At 33.4% G+C, this 20,127-nt stretch overlaps 2 protein-coding genes across 2 annotated transcripts in view; both read right to left on the minus strand.

Moving 5' to 3' along the window:
• LOC115955426 (F-box/LRR-repeat protein At2g43260-like) overlaps nt 1-17,913 on the minus strand; it is a 29,060-nt gene extending 11,147 nt beyond the window's left edge. The window contains exons 1-2 of the mRNA XM_031073552.1: nt 17,888-17,913; nt 17,354-17,475 (exon numbers count right to left, since the gene is read on the minus strand). Coding sequence (XP_030929412.1) covers nt 17,354-17,475; nt 17,888-17,913 — 148 coding nt within the window. The remainder of the gene's footprint in view (nt 1-17,353; nt 17,476-17,887) is intronic.
• Nucleotides 17,914-18,009: 96 nt separating this feature from the next.
• On the minus strand, nt 18,010-19,763 carry LOC115955427 (transcription repressor MYB6-like). The gene is made up of 3 exons (XM_031073553.1): nt 19,631-19,763; nt 19,074-19,203; nt 18,010-18,547 (listed from the first exon to the last, which is right to left on the minus strand). Exons 1-3 carry the CDS (start codon nt 19,761-19,763, stop codon nt 18,010-18,012), a joined length of 801 nt encoding a protein of 266 aa, XP_030929413.1.
• Nucleotides 19,764-20,127: the final 364 nt, after the last annotated feature.

Consider the following 20,127-nt stretch of genomic DNA (forward strand, 5'->3'; position numbering starts at 1 on the left):
CTATCATGAAACTTGAGTTTTAAAAACTCAAGATGCTATTTTTCCACTTGTTTTGCAAAATCACCACTAACGAAATTGTTAAAAATTTAAGGCCAAATGATGAAAAAAAAAAAAAAAAAAAAAAAAAAAAAAAAAAAAAAAAAAAAAAACCTAGCTAACTCATGAGAGGAGCTGTGAAAGTGAGACTAAGGGTATGTTTGGTTGAGGTGAAAAAAAGGAACTTGGAAAATAGGGAGAGGAAAATAGGGTGAAAAATGACATTTTTCACTGTTTAGTTGAGAGGGGGAGGGGGAGAGAAAAGTGGTGGGCCCCACAAGTTTTCTCTCCTCCCCCTTCAAAATACAATCTCTCCAAATTGAAGAAAAAATTGGAGTGAAAAGTGAGAAAAATATTTGGACAAACTGCTCCCACCTCTACTTAACGTTTCTGGCTTTTTTTTTTTTTTTTTTTTTTTTTTTTTTTTTTTTTTTTGGTAATGTTGGCTTGCTCTTTCTTTTTTTTCTTTTTTCCTTTTTTTTTTCTTTTAACTTTTTCTTTGTAACGTTGGCCTTTTGTTTTTGTTTTGTTTTTTTTTTTTTTTGTCAAGTGGTGGGTTCTTCTTTTTCTTCTTTTTTTTTTTTTTTTTCTTAATTTTTTAAGAAAACACTTTTGGATGATTTCTTATACTATTTTTTGAAATGTCCACTTTCATCTATATACAATTTTTTTAAAAAAAAGTATAATGTATTACTTTTTATTTTATTTAAGAGGGATATGATGGTAAATTTATACAAACCTTATTTTCAATCAAACCAAAAAGTTTTCCATCCCTTCACTTTTCCATCCTCTCAACCAAAAACAAATGAGAAAAATTAAAAACTTTATATCCTCCCACTTTTCCATCCTCCCTCTATTTTTTATCCTCTCACTTTTCCATCTTCCCAACCAACAGACCCTAAGAGAGAGAGAGAAAACTAGAAAAGAATCAACTCATAGTAAACTTGTGTACAAAAACGATGTCGTATCCATATTAGTATGTATGGATGCTTTTTCTTTTTTCTTATTATCTTTTTATTTTAGAGTCAATACGGATGCAATTTTGTTGTTGCGGATTTGTGGGCTTGTCACCTGTGGCATTGCGATTTCTGCCGTGGTCTTTTTGTAATTTTCTTTTGTTTCTCATTCGGTCATTCCTCACTAGTCACTAGACTCACTACCACACCGTTCCTGATCACCAATAATCAAGGAGTAATTCATTGCATTCTTTTTCTTTAATTTATCCCTTAGTAAGAAATATTTTATGGCATTATGAAAGTTTAATATGGTAAAGCATTATAATTTTCTAACTTAACTTGCTTTCATTTGTTTTCTTGATCCAGTGAAAAAAATTAGATTTAACACTAAAATTTAAATACAGTTGCTAAGGACTTTATAACTGAATTGACACTTCCAATACACAAAATGCTTGGAGTCTGGAGTTGTTATTTTCTTTTCCAAGATGCATGTACGAAAAATAATGGTAGATTATAAAGACTATCAACATATAAAACAAAATTTAGCTAAAACCTGCACTCAATATATTTATATTAGATATGAATTGTGACAAATCCATTGTCTCAATAGATTTTTATTGGATATGAAATTTGTCAAATCCATCATTAGATTATATTTTCTTATTAATTGCTTCCAAAATTCAAGAAAATCAAATATTAATAGCTATTTTATCAATTAAATATTTAAATTTTAAGTTTTTATATGCATAAAAATTATACTCTTGGATCAAATAGTAAAATCATATCTGGTTAACATAAAAATTGATACGCATATTAGAACATCAAAAAAATTCAATTCAACTATTAGATTTTTAAAATATGTAATCATGTTAATCTTTTAGTGAGTGTTCATTTTCTTTGGCATCATGTTGGTTGTCTTTAGGGATTGGAAGTAAATCCCTAGCTAGCTCATCATAGAGAGAGAGAGAGAGAGAGAGAGAGAGAGAGAGAGAGAGAGAGAGAGAGAGAGAGAGAGAGATTTTTAAAAAAATTAAATTTTTTTTTAAATCAACGCATATTAAACTTGAGTCCAAAAACGATGTTGGATCTATATTAATATGTACGGATGCAAGTTTGTTGTTGTGGCATTTTGATTTGTGCCAGGTCTTTTTGTAATTTTGTTTTATTTTTTTTCTCATTCCTCATTAGTCAAGTCACTACCACACAGTTTCTGATCACCAAAATATATATATATATATATATATATATATTTGAGCAAATGATCACCAATAATTAGCAAATAATTTATTGCATTCTTTAATTTCTCCCTTAAATAAGAAATATTTTATGGCATTATGAAAGTTTAATACGGTAAAGCATTATAATTTTCTAACTTAACTTGACTTCATTTGTTTTCTTGACCTAGTGAAAAAATTAAATCTAACACTATAAAATTTAAGTACAATTGCCAAGGGCCACATTTACTGCTACTCACTTGTCTGGGTTGGAGCAAACATCAAGGACAGCAACAGTTGTGTAACGGCAGCAATGAGCATGAAGATTCCTTGTCCTCTAGGACCTTTGGAATGCAAAGCTAAGGCAATGGAGACTAGGGTTAAATTTGCATGGGATGTAGGGGTACGGGAGATGATTTTTGAGTGTGACTCCTTGATTTCATCCGAAGCCTTGAACCTCCAGTGGCTATTAGCGATTTAGTTGAAGGAATTCAACATCAGATGAGAGATTTTTGTGGCATTCAAGTAACACATGTTCGAAGAGAGGGAAATCATTCAGCATATATCTTGGCTTAGTATGCTAAGGGCATTGCTGGTTATGTAACTTGGATAAAGAAAAATTCTACTTTTATTGAAATAACTTTGATTCATGATATAATGCATTTATCTTCTCTCTAATAAAATGATGATCTTCTTATTATTAAAAAAAATAAAAAATCAATTATCAAGAGCCTTGTAATTTTTTTTTTTTTTTTTGAGAATGAAGAGCCTTGTAATTGAATTGGCACTTCCAATGTACAAAGTGCTTAGAGTCTAGAGGGGCTATTTTCTTGTCCAAGATGAATGTAGGAAAAGCAATGGTAGATTAAAGTAATTGTTACTTACTCATGGCATTCAAGTAATTGTCTGTGGGGTTTTTTTTTTTTTTTTTTAATGCTTAATCAATCACTTCATTTTTATTTTCTTTAATTTTTATTATGTAACTTTGATTCCTAACTACAAAATTGGTCAAATTAGAAAACCCACAATGTGTTTGATGAAATTTCTCATATAAGTGCATTTCTTCGAATTCAATTGTAGCTTCACATTTTGCACACTTTGCTATTGATTGTATGTCTATACTACCATTTTAAGTATTTACCAAATGTTATATATATATATATATATATATATATAGTCTATTTGGCAAAGTTCAGTGCTTCTAATTAATGAGATTTATCATGATAGGTGCTCAAAGGATAAAATGTTAAATCACCTACATTTCCAAACACTCATTAGAGCAGCTGGTTCTTATTATTCTTAGTGAATTACAAGTTTCTTGTGATTTTCTTAGTATGACAATTAGCTTAATAGTGACTTTGTTCTCATAAGAAATGCGCTTCAAAAAATGTTAAAGCCATATGCACATTGCTAAGCATTATCATGTTTATGGTAGTTGCCTATTGTGATGGCCACATTAAATGTACTACATTTGACCAAGGTTGTTATAAGGTGACCGTTATCGTTCGATATAGAACTCAATGGGCTTTTGTTCTAAATTTTGTGTGTGTATATATATATATATATAGTGATGATAGGGAAAGTTGGATTTGAATATTGAATAATAATAAAAAAGTACCCATGCATACAAATTTAGATTTCAATTGGAAGCTGGTGACAGTTTAGAATTTACCTCAATCGTTCATCTTGGTACATAAGTTTTAAATAAACAATTATATTATTGAACTAGAGAAACCAAAATTTACCATTAGTTATTGCATGTTGATGTCTGTCAAGTCCTAAATTTAAAGCTTTTAGTATACCTCCTCTTTCTTCTTCTATTTTCAGCATCAAGGATATATACCTTGACTGCTTTGAAGGGGGGCCATAGGGCCACAACAGACAGTCTACACCCAGAAAAGGCCCAAGGCTTAGGCAGATGCCATTTTTATGAGTAAAAAAAAAAAATAAAGCCAGAGATACTTGGAGATTGCACTTTAGATTTTCAAATTAAGTTCAAGCATATAGTTATATGATCAATGCAAAATAAATAATATTAATTTTTTTTTAAAGGAGAATAAATTCAACCATGTAAGTCATTGGTCAATCCAACTATGTGGTTGATTTAATTGAGAAACCTTAAGTGTAGCACCTAGGAAATAGTAGATTTAGGATCGACAGTCACAGTACTAGGGATTTAAATTATTTGGTCTGGTTCACACCTTGGAAGAGAAGAAGAAGAGGAGCTATAACCATCCTCTTTGAGTGGATTTATTCACTACAAAAAAATTGGTCTAAAGCTGCGTTTGAAAAACGCAGCTTAAGACCCCAAAAACGCGGCTATAGGCTTTGAGCCGCGTTTCCTATGGCCGCGTTTATAATGCGGCTTAAAGACCGCAGCTCAAAGACTATAGCCGCGTTTTTCAAAAACGCGGCTAAAGGTCTGACCTATAGCCGCGTTTTCTAACCGCGGCTATAGGATTCAGCCTATAGCCGCGTTTCCAAAAACGCGGCTATAGACCAGCTTTAAGCCGCGTCTGAAAACGCGGCTATAGGTTTTTTAAAAAACAAAAAAAAAAAAAAAAAACTTCTGGGAATTTTTTTTCCCCAGAAAATTCAAAATTGAAAAATCAAATATAAAAAATTCAAAATTAAACACAAATACAAAAAATTCAAAAACAAATACAAATCCAGAAAATTCAAAATCAAATACAACATACTCACAATACAAACACACCCAGAAAATTTTAAATTAAACACAATATACTCACAATACAAACACATGCACCCAAAAAATTAAAAATCAAACATAAACCCAAAAAATTCAAAATCAAACACAAACCCGGAAAATTAAAAGCAAACACAACATACTCACAATACAAACACAACATTCTCACAATACAAACACAACGAAAAAATTCAAAATCAAACAAAACGTGTTCCAAAATATAACACAAACCCATGAATCTCCTCTCATTCAACAAAATCAACCAAATCTAACACTAATTCCATTCAATAAAACAAAAGCACAAGCTCAGAATCAAAAAAGAACACAAACCTATGAAGAAGGAAGAAAGAAAAAGGAACAAAAAAAAAAAAAAAATGCAGTACCCAGATGTGAAGGAAGAAAGAAAAAGGAAAAAAAAAAAAAAAAAAAAGAGAAAGAGAAAAAGAGAACAGAGAAAAGAGTTACCTGGATGTGGAGAAGGAAGGAAAAAAAAAAAAAAGAAGAAGAAGAAGACTTACCTAGATGTGAAGAAGGAAGAAAGAAAAAGAAAAAAAAAAAAAGAAGAAAGAACGTACCATCTGAAGAATGAAGAAAGAAAGGGAATAGGAAGAAAAGAGAGCAAGTGGGGGTAGGTGGGAAAGTGGGGTGCAGGTGTGAAAGGTAGTGTACGTGGGAAGTTTCAGAAATTTTTTTTTTTTTTTTAAGCGCTACTTATAGCCGCGTTTTTAAAAAGAGAAAACACAACTACAGGTTACCTATAGCTGCGTTTTTTGAAAAACGCGGCTGTAGGTAACCTTTAGCCGCTTTTTAAAACACAAAAACGCCGCTATAAGTCCACCTTAAAAAATTATTCGGTTGGACCTATAGCTGCGTTTTTTAAAACGCAGCTACATCTTATCTTTAGCTGCGTTTTAAGTTAGCGATAGTGGCGTTTTTAGAAAAACGCGGCTATAGCATGTGGCTTTAGCGGCGTTTCAGAGAAACGCGGCTATAGATCCCTTATAGCTGCGTTTTTTGTAAACGCGGCTAAAAAAAACGCGGCTATAGCCCGCGTTTTTTGTAGTGATTACAGAAAATATATCTGAGTACTTAATTGAAACAGGAAATCAACCATAAGTAGGACTTGAAATCAAGAAAAAAGTTACAGAATTACCTTTATTTGGTTTGGCTACAATCGTTGTTGCTTACAACTTTTTCTCACACAGTATTATTGTGGTATTATGAAGGGGGGACTACGGGGGCTTTGGTCTTGTTTAGAAATATCAAGTTCTTACTGAGAATTAAAGAAAAAGCTAGGTCACGTAAACTTTTTAAAAAATGTTACATCTTTTAGAAGCAAACAGATACCATTGATAGTTTGTGAGGGCGAAGAAACTTTTCTGAATGAAATTCTCAGTCATAGCAATTGGTTTTCCCTACTCCTCCAGAATAGCTTAGAAGACTGTCTAAAAATTTTTGGAGAGCACAAGTCAAAGCAAGGAGAGTACAAAAAGAGAATCATGAAACAATGCACACACCCTGCCGAACTAAATAAGAAAATCCTAGTGTCTTTATGAACATTAAAACATTTCAAATTTTTTCAACTGATCACAGTTGATTGCTTCACGACAGCCTTGCCATGGATGTTAGTGTTAAGAACCTGATTGTGTGTGCAAATGAAATAGTGAAGTGACAGATTCGAGGTAGCAAGGCCTCAAGAAAGAGAGTGAGAATTGAGAGAAAAGATAGATTAAAGAGACTACGAACAAGTAATTTTCATCTCATGATTCCTTATAATGATAAAACCTCTATATACTAAGGCTAGTTGAGTACAAGTCATAATTTGCCCAAACCACTTCCCTAACTAACAACCAGATAGCATCTAACAGTATGCTATCACTAATAACCTCTAATTAGTAATTTGGCTAGTTATGAAGATGGACCAATAACTAACTGATGACATGCACTCTTGATATGCATCAGCCAAACAGATTACATGCAATTACCTATCCTAGTACTCAAATCTCAGGATCTGCTAACACTGCTAAATAGCAAATAAGATAGAATACAACAATACATAGAACAGCAGAGGTAGCAGACTGCACTACAGGCAGTTGACCAACACACAGATGAAGCAAGCATAACAGGCAACAGGCCAATTAACACAACAGCAGCAAGTAAATATAGTAGCACAGGCAACTCACTACATTGGACCCCGCAGCAGCAAAACAAACAATATCAGACACAAACACAGCCTGCAGTAGGCATCAGATGGTTTACAACTAACAAGGCAGTACGCATTATTTACTTGATTGTGTATTGACTGCACAACATACAAAACTAGACAAGCTCAGTTATGCATCACTCATTCCTATAATCATAAATGAACACATCCTAAGATTAAAAGACAGATTTATAGAATTTTTCCATAGATACCTTTACATCCATTGGATAGATGTAAAGTAAGGAGAAATTTAACACACACATAATGCAAGCATGGCATACAATATAGTGCTTAATCATTTTTGTAAACGCACAGAAACCAAACTTCAAATCATCCAAAAATACTAACATAAGAGTGGTGTAGCCCAAGTTAGTTTAACAAAATAAACTCCTTTAAAGTTCTAACTAAAATCTATTTTGACATAGTAAACTAATGCCAACATTAAATAACTACACACCATCAAAAGACTTTGTTGACTCTTTTCTTTCTCTGAGTTGAAGTCTGTTATGTACAGCTCATCAGCATCCATAACTGCGCAAAGTCCTGCAAGAATTTAAAAACTGTAAGTGCATTCGTTTTTGTGATTTAATACCATAAGAAGATAAAAATATACTGATCTTTGTAACATTATGGAAAAAAACCTACACTGAGATTTGTGGTTTTTTGAAATGTAAAAATAAAGAGATACTCCAACCCTTTACCAAATGAACATGAGGACCAAAGTGAATGGGGGACATAGGTAAATGTTCTAAGCAGGTTCCCAAGCCATATATAGTAAGAAGATATTTTGCTACTTAACATGGGACAATTGTAAAGAGAAGACACTATGCTACCAAAGAAAATAAGAGAATAGAAATATTGCACAACCAAAAGAAAAATTTCAAAGTAGAGCCAAAGCCAAGTAGACAAACACAAAACACATGTTTGAGTTGAGGTTTGTTATCATCCTTCAACACGCTCTCATGAATACAACCTTGGTTGTTAGTTAAGGGTGTTTTTATTTATTTTTTATTTTTTATTTTTATTTTTTTATTAAAATACATCCCTAAGTGTTCAATGTGTCTTATGTGCAGGCGGTTATCCCTTGCCCAACAATAATTGATCACCCTTGTACTCTTTTTTTTTCATACCACCAATGTCCTCATTCTTCGATTGTTTAAGAGAAATATTTAACCCTCCTCTTAAACATAACCTTGGCCTAAAGAACAAAGTAAGAACATTAACTTGTCTATAAAAAGAAAAAAGAAAAAACAGAACATTAACATGTTTTAAGATGAAAGTAAATTTCAGCAATACATATCACAAAGAAAAAGGTGCTAGCTTAGCCTTTTGGTAAATTTCTTCAGGATTGAATTTCAACATCACCAGGTTGGTGTGGATGAGAGGGATGTCTAAATAAAAAAGGGTTGTTTCGCATGACTACAGCCTATTGCTGTTTCCAAACCAGAAAAAGTTACAAAGTAGGGGCACAACCACCTAAATGGAGGAACAGTGAAAGAAACTAGATGCAAAAGTTAGCATGCTCACCATCACCAGGTTGGGGTGGATGAGAGGGATGTCTAAAAAAGGTTTCGCATGACTACAGCCTATTGCTGCTTCCAAAACAGGAAAGGTTACAAAGTAGAGGCACAACCACCTAAATGGAGGAACAGTGAAAGAAACTAGATGCAAAAGTTAGCATGCTCCATAAATATCCAAAAACCACAAATTGAACCACCATCTCTTGCCAAGCATCAATCACAAATTATCAAAGATCTCATCAATTTCTTTTGATATGTATCAGATCAGAGATCTCATTGCTACAGTAAAAGATCACTCTTATGAACCAAGGATTAATTTGTCCATCAACATGTTTTCAAAATGAGGTTTAAAAACAAGTCCTTTTCAATTCTTAACCACCCAAAGTAAACAATAACCATTGCTGAGCTGCTTTGTTCATGAAAATTGTTATATGGGTATCTTTTTCAGAAAGAAGATAGGCATATGAGGCGATAGAAGATTTAAAATGTACAAGCAATATCTTTTTTTTATTTTTTTTATAGATAGTTTAATAGTTACAACGGGGGAAAAGAGATTTGAACATATCAGGAGGTGCCAACAAGTTGAGCAACAAGACTCTTCGCATCACAATCTTTAGCATAATAAGATCACAATTGACATATTAAGAAATTCTTTTAATAATCCAAGTAGACCATGACGAACATTTAGTGCAAGTTTGAAAACATTAAGTTAAAAGAGGTCACCATAACATTATCGAGAAAGAAAAAGTTGAGTAAATCTATCTATATAATGTAAATTATTAGTGGCAGGAAGCATGAAATTCAGTGTCCATTTATTTTCAACCACTTGATAAATAAACATGCTAAAAGTTGATAACCAACACAAACCACTTTGTTTTTTGATAGTTGAGTATACACGCTATTGACAGCAAGCAAAACCTTGATAAGCTCTCTCCTAAACATAAATCCACTCAATTAAGGCAAGCAATCAACAATAAGAATTTATAGTATTTAAATTCATATCTAACTTATAATGAATGCCGAGTATATATGAAGAACAAAACGCAAAACCATAAAAATAAAATGCACCTTGCCTCTTGTTGGTCCTCTTTCTTTCCCTTAGTAAGTAACTGCAAGGTCGGGTTTGTCTAGCAAAACTAGACTCTCAATGTAAGGATCAACAAAACTATACTTAGATCCAGTAATCCCAAGATCTTTAACCTCTTGGGTCTCAAGGTTCCGCGAGACGAGCTGTTTTTTATATGTTTCCAATATATAATTCTCTATCCAACATATTCACAATTATTAAGTGATTATTTTTCTTCATGAAGTTATACATAAAAGAACTTGGGGAACATATGTTAAGGGGCTTGTGAATGTGATCTTCATAACATTTTTCATAACTACATAAAAACTTTTATTATCTACAAAAATTACATAATAAAATATTATTGGAATAAGCCGAAAATCCCAAAGAAATTGATTTTCACATGATATCGTACTAGCCAGGAAATCATGCCCTCATGATAAGATTTTTCTTCGACTAGCACAAGGATAACCACCTCCATCATTATCACCATTATTTGTTTTATGATAAATTTCCCAGCCATTGTGTTTGTTTGCCCCAACCTCTGGAATTTTCCTAAGTTAAAGTATCACATTATGTATTAGTTAGTTAGTGTTGCAATACAATTCAGTAATTTTCATTCAGTAATTTTTCATTCTCTCTCTCTCTCTCTCTCTCTGTGCTTTGCCATTGTTACACATACAAGATTTTCTTGTTTTCTTCAATAACAACTTGACAAATAGACCGTTATGAAAAAGGTGATAGAAAATGCTTTTAGATTAGCACAATACCCCGTATTTTTCAAACACCCAAAACCTCCTCCCTATGCTTTTGCCGGTCCATGATGTCTTCACTGGTGCCCTTTTTCCAAAATGACAAAACTGCATCCAAGGACTTCCAAGTGCATGTGATGAAGTTGAAGAAGATATGGTTGAGGACTGGTGGTGCTGGTGCAGTATATCCATATAATCTGAAGAAAATGGCACAAAGAAATGTTATTATAGGCCTTGGAAAGAGGTGGAATAGACCGATGGAGCTTGTTTCCAGTGCTTAAGGTACGCACTTGTGATATATTACTGTTTATAAATGGTTTACGCTTCAAAATTGTTCTCTAATTTCTTCTTTCGGAGGCATCATGATGTAAGTCATTTTTTATTCTTTTGCCGGTAATTACGGTACGTCATTCTATAAGTGCTAGCATGCAATTACGTACCTCATTTTATAATTAAATTCTTTAGAGAGCACACTATATTAGAATAATGGTTAAATAATTTTAGAAGAGTATAAAAGAATGAGAGAAAATTTGGCAGGTAGATGCACCAAAATTGCCGATTGCTTGTGACTTTAGTTCCTATACCATGCTATGATTCTCTCATTATCGCATGGATTATGAAAACTACGAAAAAAAAAAAAGAAAGAAAAATATTGAATTTGCAACTCATTGGAATTTTGACAATACTGTGAAAGGAAACATATAGAAAAATGAGAAGTTAAGAACCATGAATCTTTGTTCTTCCAAAGCACTTTATGATTATGATAGTCACCATTAATTGAAAATAAAACAAATGAACTAAAGAAGGGTTAATTAAAGGGTGAACTGAAACCAAACCAGTTCTCTGGAGAGGATGCTCAACTGGTTGAGTATGAAAAAATGGGGTTTGATCATCTGCAGGTTCTTCTCCCATGGTCTCCAAAAAAGATTTGAGTTCTCATTTTTTTTGAAGAACCAATCTGGCAGAAATTAAATTTATTGCTGAAATTTGTAAATTAAAGATGATAGATTTTCTAGAGATACAAGTCTATGGGGGAGTTTGGTGTTTAGAAGAGTCTATATAACTTTCTGTTAACAAGTTTGGAAGATTATTCAAAGTTGTGTGTGATAGTAAGGAATGCACATTTCTGTCTCAAAGTCCCTCTCAGTCTTTGGTAAAAAAAAAATCCATGCTCCGCCACTCAACAGATGACATGCGTCTACTTACATTTTCTATTCTTAATTTGTTAATGTCTCTTTTAAGTTTTAAGTACGGTCTAACGTAAACATTAGTCGAGAGTAGATATTCCAGTTAAAACTTTTTTTTTTAAGAGAGTTTTAAATTTTGGTGTCCGCTCCTAGTGATAGCTCTTTATCATCAAATCAAAACACTAATCAATTTTTTGGTATAAATGGAAATTGAGTTTCAAATTTCTTATTCAACCATTAGAGATTTATAAGTGATAAACAAAATATATACATATTATTAGAATTCAGAAGAACATCACATGACTCTTTTTTCTTTAGTTTTATTTTTGTTTTCTTCAGCCCTTAGGTGTGATTGTGAATGTCTGATCACCTATAAAAGACATTTCACACCTCTTTCACTTTTCTCTCAGCTCCAACTGCTTGTTTCTACCATGAATTTGGATATTTATAAGACTTAAAACATTTTTTTTAATATAAAATAAAAATTCTACTTTAGCCTAATCTAAGTATATATATATATGTGAAGCTTTCTTTTAGAAATTTGAATCCTGACTATCATGTTAAGGGTGCGTGGTGGTATAAGACTTAAAACTTAAAAAAACGTTAACGTATTAAAAATAGAAAAGAATAAATAGATGCATGTTATCCATTGAGTAATGGAGTGCGCATGACTGGGGACAGGAACTTTGAGAAAGAGGATGGCAGGATGTGCATTCGAAGCAACTAATTGATTTTCTAATCTTTTATTTCATGCTCCTAATACATGCAAAACAAAGATGACATAAAAAATAATAATAATACAAAAAAAATGATGATTTTGCTTTTTGAATAACCTTCAAATTTTCAATAAGAAGAAAAAAAAAAAAAAAAAAAAAAAAAAAAAAAAAAAAACACACACACACACACACAAATTAGAGATGAAAACTTAAAATGGAAAAATCCATTCACATATATTTTAACAAAACGCGTGAAGTTATTGTGGGCTTTATTAGTCAATTTCGAATTTGCTATTGAATTTGACATTTCTTTCTTATTTGAGTATTACTCTTACTTTTCTAGTCCACATATGTGGGTTTATATAATAATAATAGGTCCTGTTTTATTTTGGAGTCAAGATTAATGTTTGCTAACGCATGATTGAGTAAAGAACTATACATTTGTTACTGGATGATTTGATCTTAGATGGTTGATTTGGTGCAATGGAAATCAAAATGTCAGTCTCCCCTCCCTCCAGTAGGAATCTCATAGAAAAAGGTTTCTTACTCTTTTGGAAACGCAAAAATATAATCAAAATGTTACTGTCTACTTAATTCCTAATTGTAAAATCTGATTTCTTTTTTATCTGCAGTAATCATTGAGATGTTATAATTCTAGATATTGATTTATGGTTAAAAGAATATGCCAACTTGCTCATCATTAGGCCACTGGGCCACTGGTGTAGCCCTCCAATGGCCATGATAAGTTACTACTTCCTTGCTTTCGTTAAGGTTTGACATAGGCTCAAGTTAGGCCATTACGCTGAAGCACCTTTTTTTTTTGCACCTTTTTTTTTTTTTTTTTCCCTAACATTACTTGTTTAGTTAACTCTTTTTACCCTTTGATTGAAATGCTCAGGCGTTCTATTTGGTAGAGAATATCTGACCAAAGTTTGAGAGGACTGGTGTGGTGGGGCCTTTTGTGTTTTTGGGCTTGATTTCTCTTGCTGTATCACGACCAAGGGAGTCAATACCGTACCGGAGGCTGTACCGGTTTAGCTAGCGGTACAATATATTTCGGATACCGGTCAATACCGGTGTACCCGTTTCAGGTTTACCACTATTTTTTATATTTATTTATAAATATATATATATATATATATATGTGTGTGTGTGTGTGTGTGTGTGTGTGTGTGTATTATAATAAATATAAAAGTTTACCATAAAACATTTCTTCAATTCAGAACTAATTATTCATGATTTTAGACTTTAGTATCAATTAAAAGAAAAAAAAAACACAATATAAAAAATAGAAAGCTTAAAAGTTACCATTGCATACTAAGAAAACAAATAATACTAATAAGTTAATGCAATAAGTTACCATTTTACCCTAAAAAAAATTCAAAAATTACAAAACTTAAAAAAAAAAAAACTTTTTTCTGTACCAGCCGGTACGCCTGGTATCGACCGGTATTGCTCGAAATTGGCCGGTACGGCTGGTATTTTTTCTGGTACAAAACAGGGGAGTTATATGTACTGGTTTGCTTGTCGGTATAGTATATATCGGCCGTACCAGCCGATACAATATGAAATTAACTCCCTTGATCACGGCGCCTCATGATTTTGAGGTAAGAGAGTTGGGATTGGCCTAAGTGAAACACACCTTAGGCCAGCTTGTGCATAAGTTGAGCCATCCTGGTATAGACGCGCCGCCTTGACAGGAGTCTTAAATGTCAGCTTGCGCACAAATTGAGCCATCCCGGTATAGACGCGCCTTGACAAGAGTCTTAAATGTACAACATGCTCACGGCATGAATAGCCATTACAGATATTACATCAGTAAACACAATACAACAAGATAACTGAAACATCTTTATGAATAACATTAATGCCTAAATAACACAACAAAGGAGTATAACAAGGTCGTGGCAGAGTAATACAATCACGAATAACAAGATTGCAGCAAACAATTCAATAATAAGATAACAAGTTAATCATTGATCATCAACCAAAAAGCAAAACTCGTTTGCCAATAAAAAGGGCTTAGCTTTTCAGCAAACACAAGTCCAAAAAGGGAGCCTAGGCCCTGTGCGTATGCTCCACTTCCGTCTAAATCCATTACTTTTTTGGCCTTCACGCCTTTGCCATTGCCTCTGTGTACGTTTTGGTAGGTATTTAACTCTTGTGGCGTGAAAGATACATGGGTCTTTGGGTTCATGTTCTTTGCTTTCCACCTCTTCTTTGGACTGGGCCTTGCTTGGGTGCAAGTCCTCTCCTTCCTGCCCAGCCCAAGTCTTCTTCTTTCTTATGTCCGTGGGCTTCTTGGTTGGTGATCCTGCCATGCCACTGCACTGCTCCTACTATATCATTACCTCTCTTTTATTTTCTTGTTACCCATGGGCTTACGGGCTGAGGCTCCTGCAAGTCCACTTTCTACATCTTTTCCTCTTTTGGTCTTCGCTGACCAACATTCCTGCTATGTCAGCTCACTTTCTAGATTCTTACCTCTTTTGGGTTCTATTGGACCACATTCCTGTTGTGCCAGCCCATTTCATTCCTTGGATTTCCTGGACCCATTTACTTCTTTTTTACATTTTTTACTTCCATGGGTTTTTGCTAAATCCTTTGGGCTTCCTTGGCCCAACTACCCCATCCTTACCTCTTATTACTTTTCGGGCTTACTGGCCTTTAAGCCAACCCTATGAATTTACTAATTCATTTCTTGGGCTTCCCCAGCCCATTTACTTCTTCTTTACCTCTTATTATTTTCATGAGTTTACTACTTTATTCTTTGGGTTTTCTCAGCCCATTTGCTTCTTCTTTACTAATTATTTTTGTGCGCCCTGCTGACCATTATTATTCTTGCCATTCCGGTTTGCTGGGCTTTACTTTACTATTTTCACTTCTCATTTTTTTCATATTGTTGGGCTTCTTCTGCCATTGGGCCTTTTGTCAAAAGTGGGCGTCAACAATCGATAAATTAGACTTTTGTTATTTATTTTTAGCAAAAATACCAATTTGTTCCATACATTTTGGTAACAGTCAATTTGGTCTTTGTTATTTTAAACTTACAGTCAGATCAATTCTTACTGTTAATTCACTAGGGACATAAATTAATGGTAAGGACCAAATTGACTACAATAGTTTCAAATTGTTCTGAAACAACGTTCAAGGATTGGCTTTTTATTTTCAAACCATTCTTATCAAAGTGATTAGGGACTTAGGGAGAAATGGTTCAAGTAGCATGGTTAGCAACATATTATAATTATCTCTAAAAAAAAGGATTGGTGATAATAAGGTTAAGATTTTCTCTCTTTGTAGCACACAAAAATAACTCTCCAAAATATCTTTTGAGCTGTGCTATAACATGACCTTTTATATGCTTGCATGTAGGGAACGAAAAACCAAGACAACATTGACTTAGTCAAAACACGTCAGAGCTTTCTTGTTGTTTAATCGATCAAGCCATATCAATAATTTTCTTTTGATTGATTGAGCTTTGATTAAAATTTAAAAAGTCTTGAAGACTCTTGTTTGATCAATTGAGAGTCAAGGCAGTCAAATTTTTTAAAATATGCCTTCTTTGACATACATCTTGAACATTACAACTTGGACTTTGTGAAAGCTCGAATTTGTGTGAAAACACAAGAGCTGTTTAGACCCTCAAATCAAAATTACGGCTCGGTTGATTTTACTCTAACTTAAACTAAGTGCGGAATAGAGTAAATGCGAGCGAACAAATAATATAACTACTCTAAGCCATATTCATCAAAACACAACAGTAAAATGAAAGCTAAAAGAGTAGGGAAGAAGAATGCAAATACAAGATAACACACCGATGTGTTATCGAAAAGGAAACCGAAGAACTCGGCGAAAAACCTCTCAGCTGCTTTCCAAGCGGTTAATTGATCCACTAGAGGATAAGTTGGAGTACACGAATAACAAAAGACCCTCCAAGCCTAGTCTTCCCCATATACTTGAGCTCTCCAAGTTCCTGCTACCAACTGACTTAACGAAACCTTGTCTTCTCTAGCTCTCTGGAGCAATTCAGCCCGATTGCATCCACACAAAAAATGGCTTCTTCCAATGCTTCTCAGCAGCACCAAAACCTCAGTTTACACTCAGGATGGGTGTGGCAAGTGTTTGGGCTATCAACCTCTCAAGGATTTGGAAATGGAGAGGTAGGAGTTGAGGAAAACCACAATGAATTGTGTAGGGAATTATGGGTATGACAATCTCTCACTCTCAAGGGTAATGGCTAGGGTTTTCTCTCTGAAAAACACTCATCTCAATATGTGGGTAATGTGGGTATATATAGTATGGGTAGAGACCTGATGTATCAAATATGACAAATTGGCAAAACAGAATATTTTGCGGGTATTTTGCGGGAAAGCCTTACCCACGAGACACTCACGAAAACCAGCTGTTACCATCTGTCATGACTCTTCACATTCCAATCATGTGCTAAGCACATGCTTCACTTCGCAGGAAGGCTTACTCGCGAGTTACCCGCGAAAACTTCTTTGATCTTCAATTTGCCTTGAGCTTTTACACACTCTCTCACACACAATCCTTACAATGAAATCCCACATAAAATATAGGGTACAAAAAATTGAACAAAACTACAATCAAATTTGGCACGGAATTAAAGCCAACACAAATTAGTTATAAATCACAACTTTACACTTTGATAACACATTACATATTCTATTGAAATCTTAACTTTCCACTTTATCACCAAAATTAGTGTGCCTTTTATTGCTTTTACTATTATCGTTTTAGAATTGGTGATTGATTACTGTGGTTGAATTACTTATTGGAATACACATAAATTATTCAATTAATACCAAATAATGCACTGCATAAAAAATTTGGGGTCTAAGATTTTCGTAAAATGTTTTCCATGGTTTATATAAAATAAGTTAAAATGGTGAAAAGCATTTTCTATAAGAAGTGGGAGTAGTTTTCTACAATTTGCTTATGGCCTCCCCCATTCATTTCTTCTTGCTCCTAAAACCATCACCATCACCACTACCACCTTCACTACCTTCATCACGACCATCGTTAATTCTATCACTACCACCACTACTATCTTGGAGGCTGCTACCATTAGTACTCTCACCTAAACCAGCATTGAGTCTATATGAAGTATTAATGATTTTTAAGCGTATTAAATGATGTATATAAAACATTTTCAAGGTCATATTCAGATTAGCTACAATAAACATCAAAACTAGTCACTCTTTTTGGAAATATTTTTTTAAGGAAAATGTTTTCCACCGAAACAAAGAAACAAAAGAAAGCATTTGAGAGAATATAATTATCATATCTTGTCAATAGAAATACAAAAATTAATTTGAAATTACAGGGGTAAATGGAATTGGATTGAAAATCTCTAGCGTTTCACCTCCCGTAGTGTGGATTGTATAATTTGTATGCATCATGTTCTTAAGCAAATAACATCATCAATTTTAACATAATGTAGATTTTCTCTTTAGTAATGTGGGAATCTATTTTCTTAACACTGAACTCCCCTCTATGAAATGATTACCTCATGAAACTCCCATCTTTTCTCATTCAATTAATCTAACCATTCACATTAAAAAGAAAAACCTAATTAGTATATTGATAAATATTTCATTTATTCATTTAATATGAAAATGCACCAACACACTAGTTCACCAAATATGGATCTTCATTAATCCTCTGGTAGTTCTCGACTTCTTGCATTGCCTCGTAGATGGAATCTATGCCTTCATTGTAGCATGATTGAGATGGACTAAATCCTGCATCTGCCAAGGATTCTGGATATTTATTCTGGACGTAGGTATTGTCTAATATAAAGGGTTCAGTCCAAAAGTCACTAAATGATTGTTCAAGTGTTTCCAATGTAGCGAGACTGTCTTCTGCAGTCCAATTTATGCCAGAGAAAGGTGTATTATCAAAGCTCAAGTATGAGAATTCACTAGAAGATGTTTCTAGGGGTAATTGGGAGCTCTCCTGAACTTGGTAAGAGGGAGAACTGCTTACAGAACTGTCAATTTCTGTTTTCCTTGCTATATCAGCGTCATGTTGGTAAGCTTCATTGGACAGCGTTTTCATATTCGACGTTGAAGGATTTTTCTTGGTGCACTTCTTCAGGTGGGCATGCCAATAGTTTTTTATATCATTATCTGATCTCCCTGGCAAGCTTGCCGCAATCATAGACCATCTACAAAGAAAAATACATGGGGTTTATATAGAGGGTTTTTTTTTTTTTTTTTTTTTATGAATGCGAAGATTTTATTGCATCAAATGTCTATAGTACAAAGTTCAAGTAACAGCACCTATTAGCAGAACTGGAACACCAGTATAGACACCAAATCTAACTCAATTTCAAAAGTATATATGTTCGTAGTTTCATTACTATATATATACACATATATAAGCTCATTGAAAAGTTCATTTTGAATCATTTCAAAGAAAAACTGACTAATTATGGTGACATATCTTGGTTACTTACAAACGCATTTAATGCAAACATAAGATGCTTATGAGTATTCACCATGCCAACATGTTTACACTGAATTCTTCAAAATGACTGGCATGCGTGAAGGAGGTTATGCTCATAAATATTTGTTATCAAGTATGAAAACATGCAAACAAGAAAAAGCGCATGGAAAGAAGGGGAGATTTTGTAAATAAAGTTATGTTCATCCAAATTCTTGTTGAAGAATTTCTAAGTTTTAAGTCCGTACTTATTGCCTAGTTCTTCATGCAATTTGATGATCATAAGATCTTCTTCTTCTTTATAGTTTCCTCGTTTTAAATTTGGCTGGAGGTAGTTCATCCATCGCAGTCTGCAACTCTTCCCACACCTTGATAAACCTGTAATTAATGTATAACAAAAAAGGTTGATTAACAAGAAGTACTGAAATGCCACAGGATTCCAATTTTTTTTTTTTTTTTTAATATTTGGATTTTCCCAGGAAAGAGAAGTACGACAGAAAATGGAAGACAATCATGATAGTCAATAAAGGAAAATCATGCATAAAAATGAACAATAAAAGTAAAGCAAAAGGTTGTCATAAAAATTAGAACTAAAAGTGCTTAAACAACGTTTTCATTTTTTAGAATAATTTGAGAGAAGCCGAGGAATTAGACAGCCTTAATTATCTAGACATTTCATGAGACAGTTAATATGGTTAACCACTAATGATACATTTCTCTTTTTCTTATATAAATATATATACACACACACACAAATGTCCTTCTTGGATTGATTTCTATCAGCTTCAAAGAGTTTCTTAATTACCTGCAAATTTGGGAAGTTCCCTCCACTTCCCGGGGCCAAATCTCTGAATATATGACCTTAGTTTATTATCTTCTTCTACACTCCATGCACCTTTCTTTAGTCCATTTTTATCATAGAAGGGAGCTCTCACCATCTCTCTCTAATTAAAAATTTAGGTCAAGTGATTCCCTAGCTCTAAGTAGCATATTTATACAAAAAATTTGAGTTGAAAAATGTTCAATAATTACAGCCTTGAAGTGGACCTATCATATGTTTGGTCAAGATAATAATATATATATATATATATATATATATTTATATATATATATATATATATATATATATAAAAGCAGGCGCCCAAAATGAAGTTGCAACGAAAAGGACTTTTGATAAAGCTTTATCAAAAGTCCTTTTCTTTATCAAAAGTCCTTTTCGTTGCAACTTCATTTTGGGCGCCTACTTTAAGTAATGATTCCATGAGCGAAAGCACTCTTTAGAGTGTGTTACATGCTGCAGCA

Source organism: Quercus lobata, chromosome 8 (genome assembly GCF_001633185.2).
Source record: "Quercus lobata isolate SW786 chromosome 8, ValleyOak3.0 Primary Assembly, whole genome shotgun sequence".
Taxonomy (NCBI): Eukaryota; Viridiplantae; Streptophyta; class Magnoliopsida; order Fagales; family Fagaceae; genus Quercus; species Quercus lobata.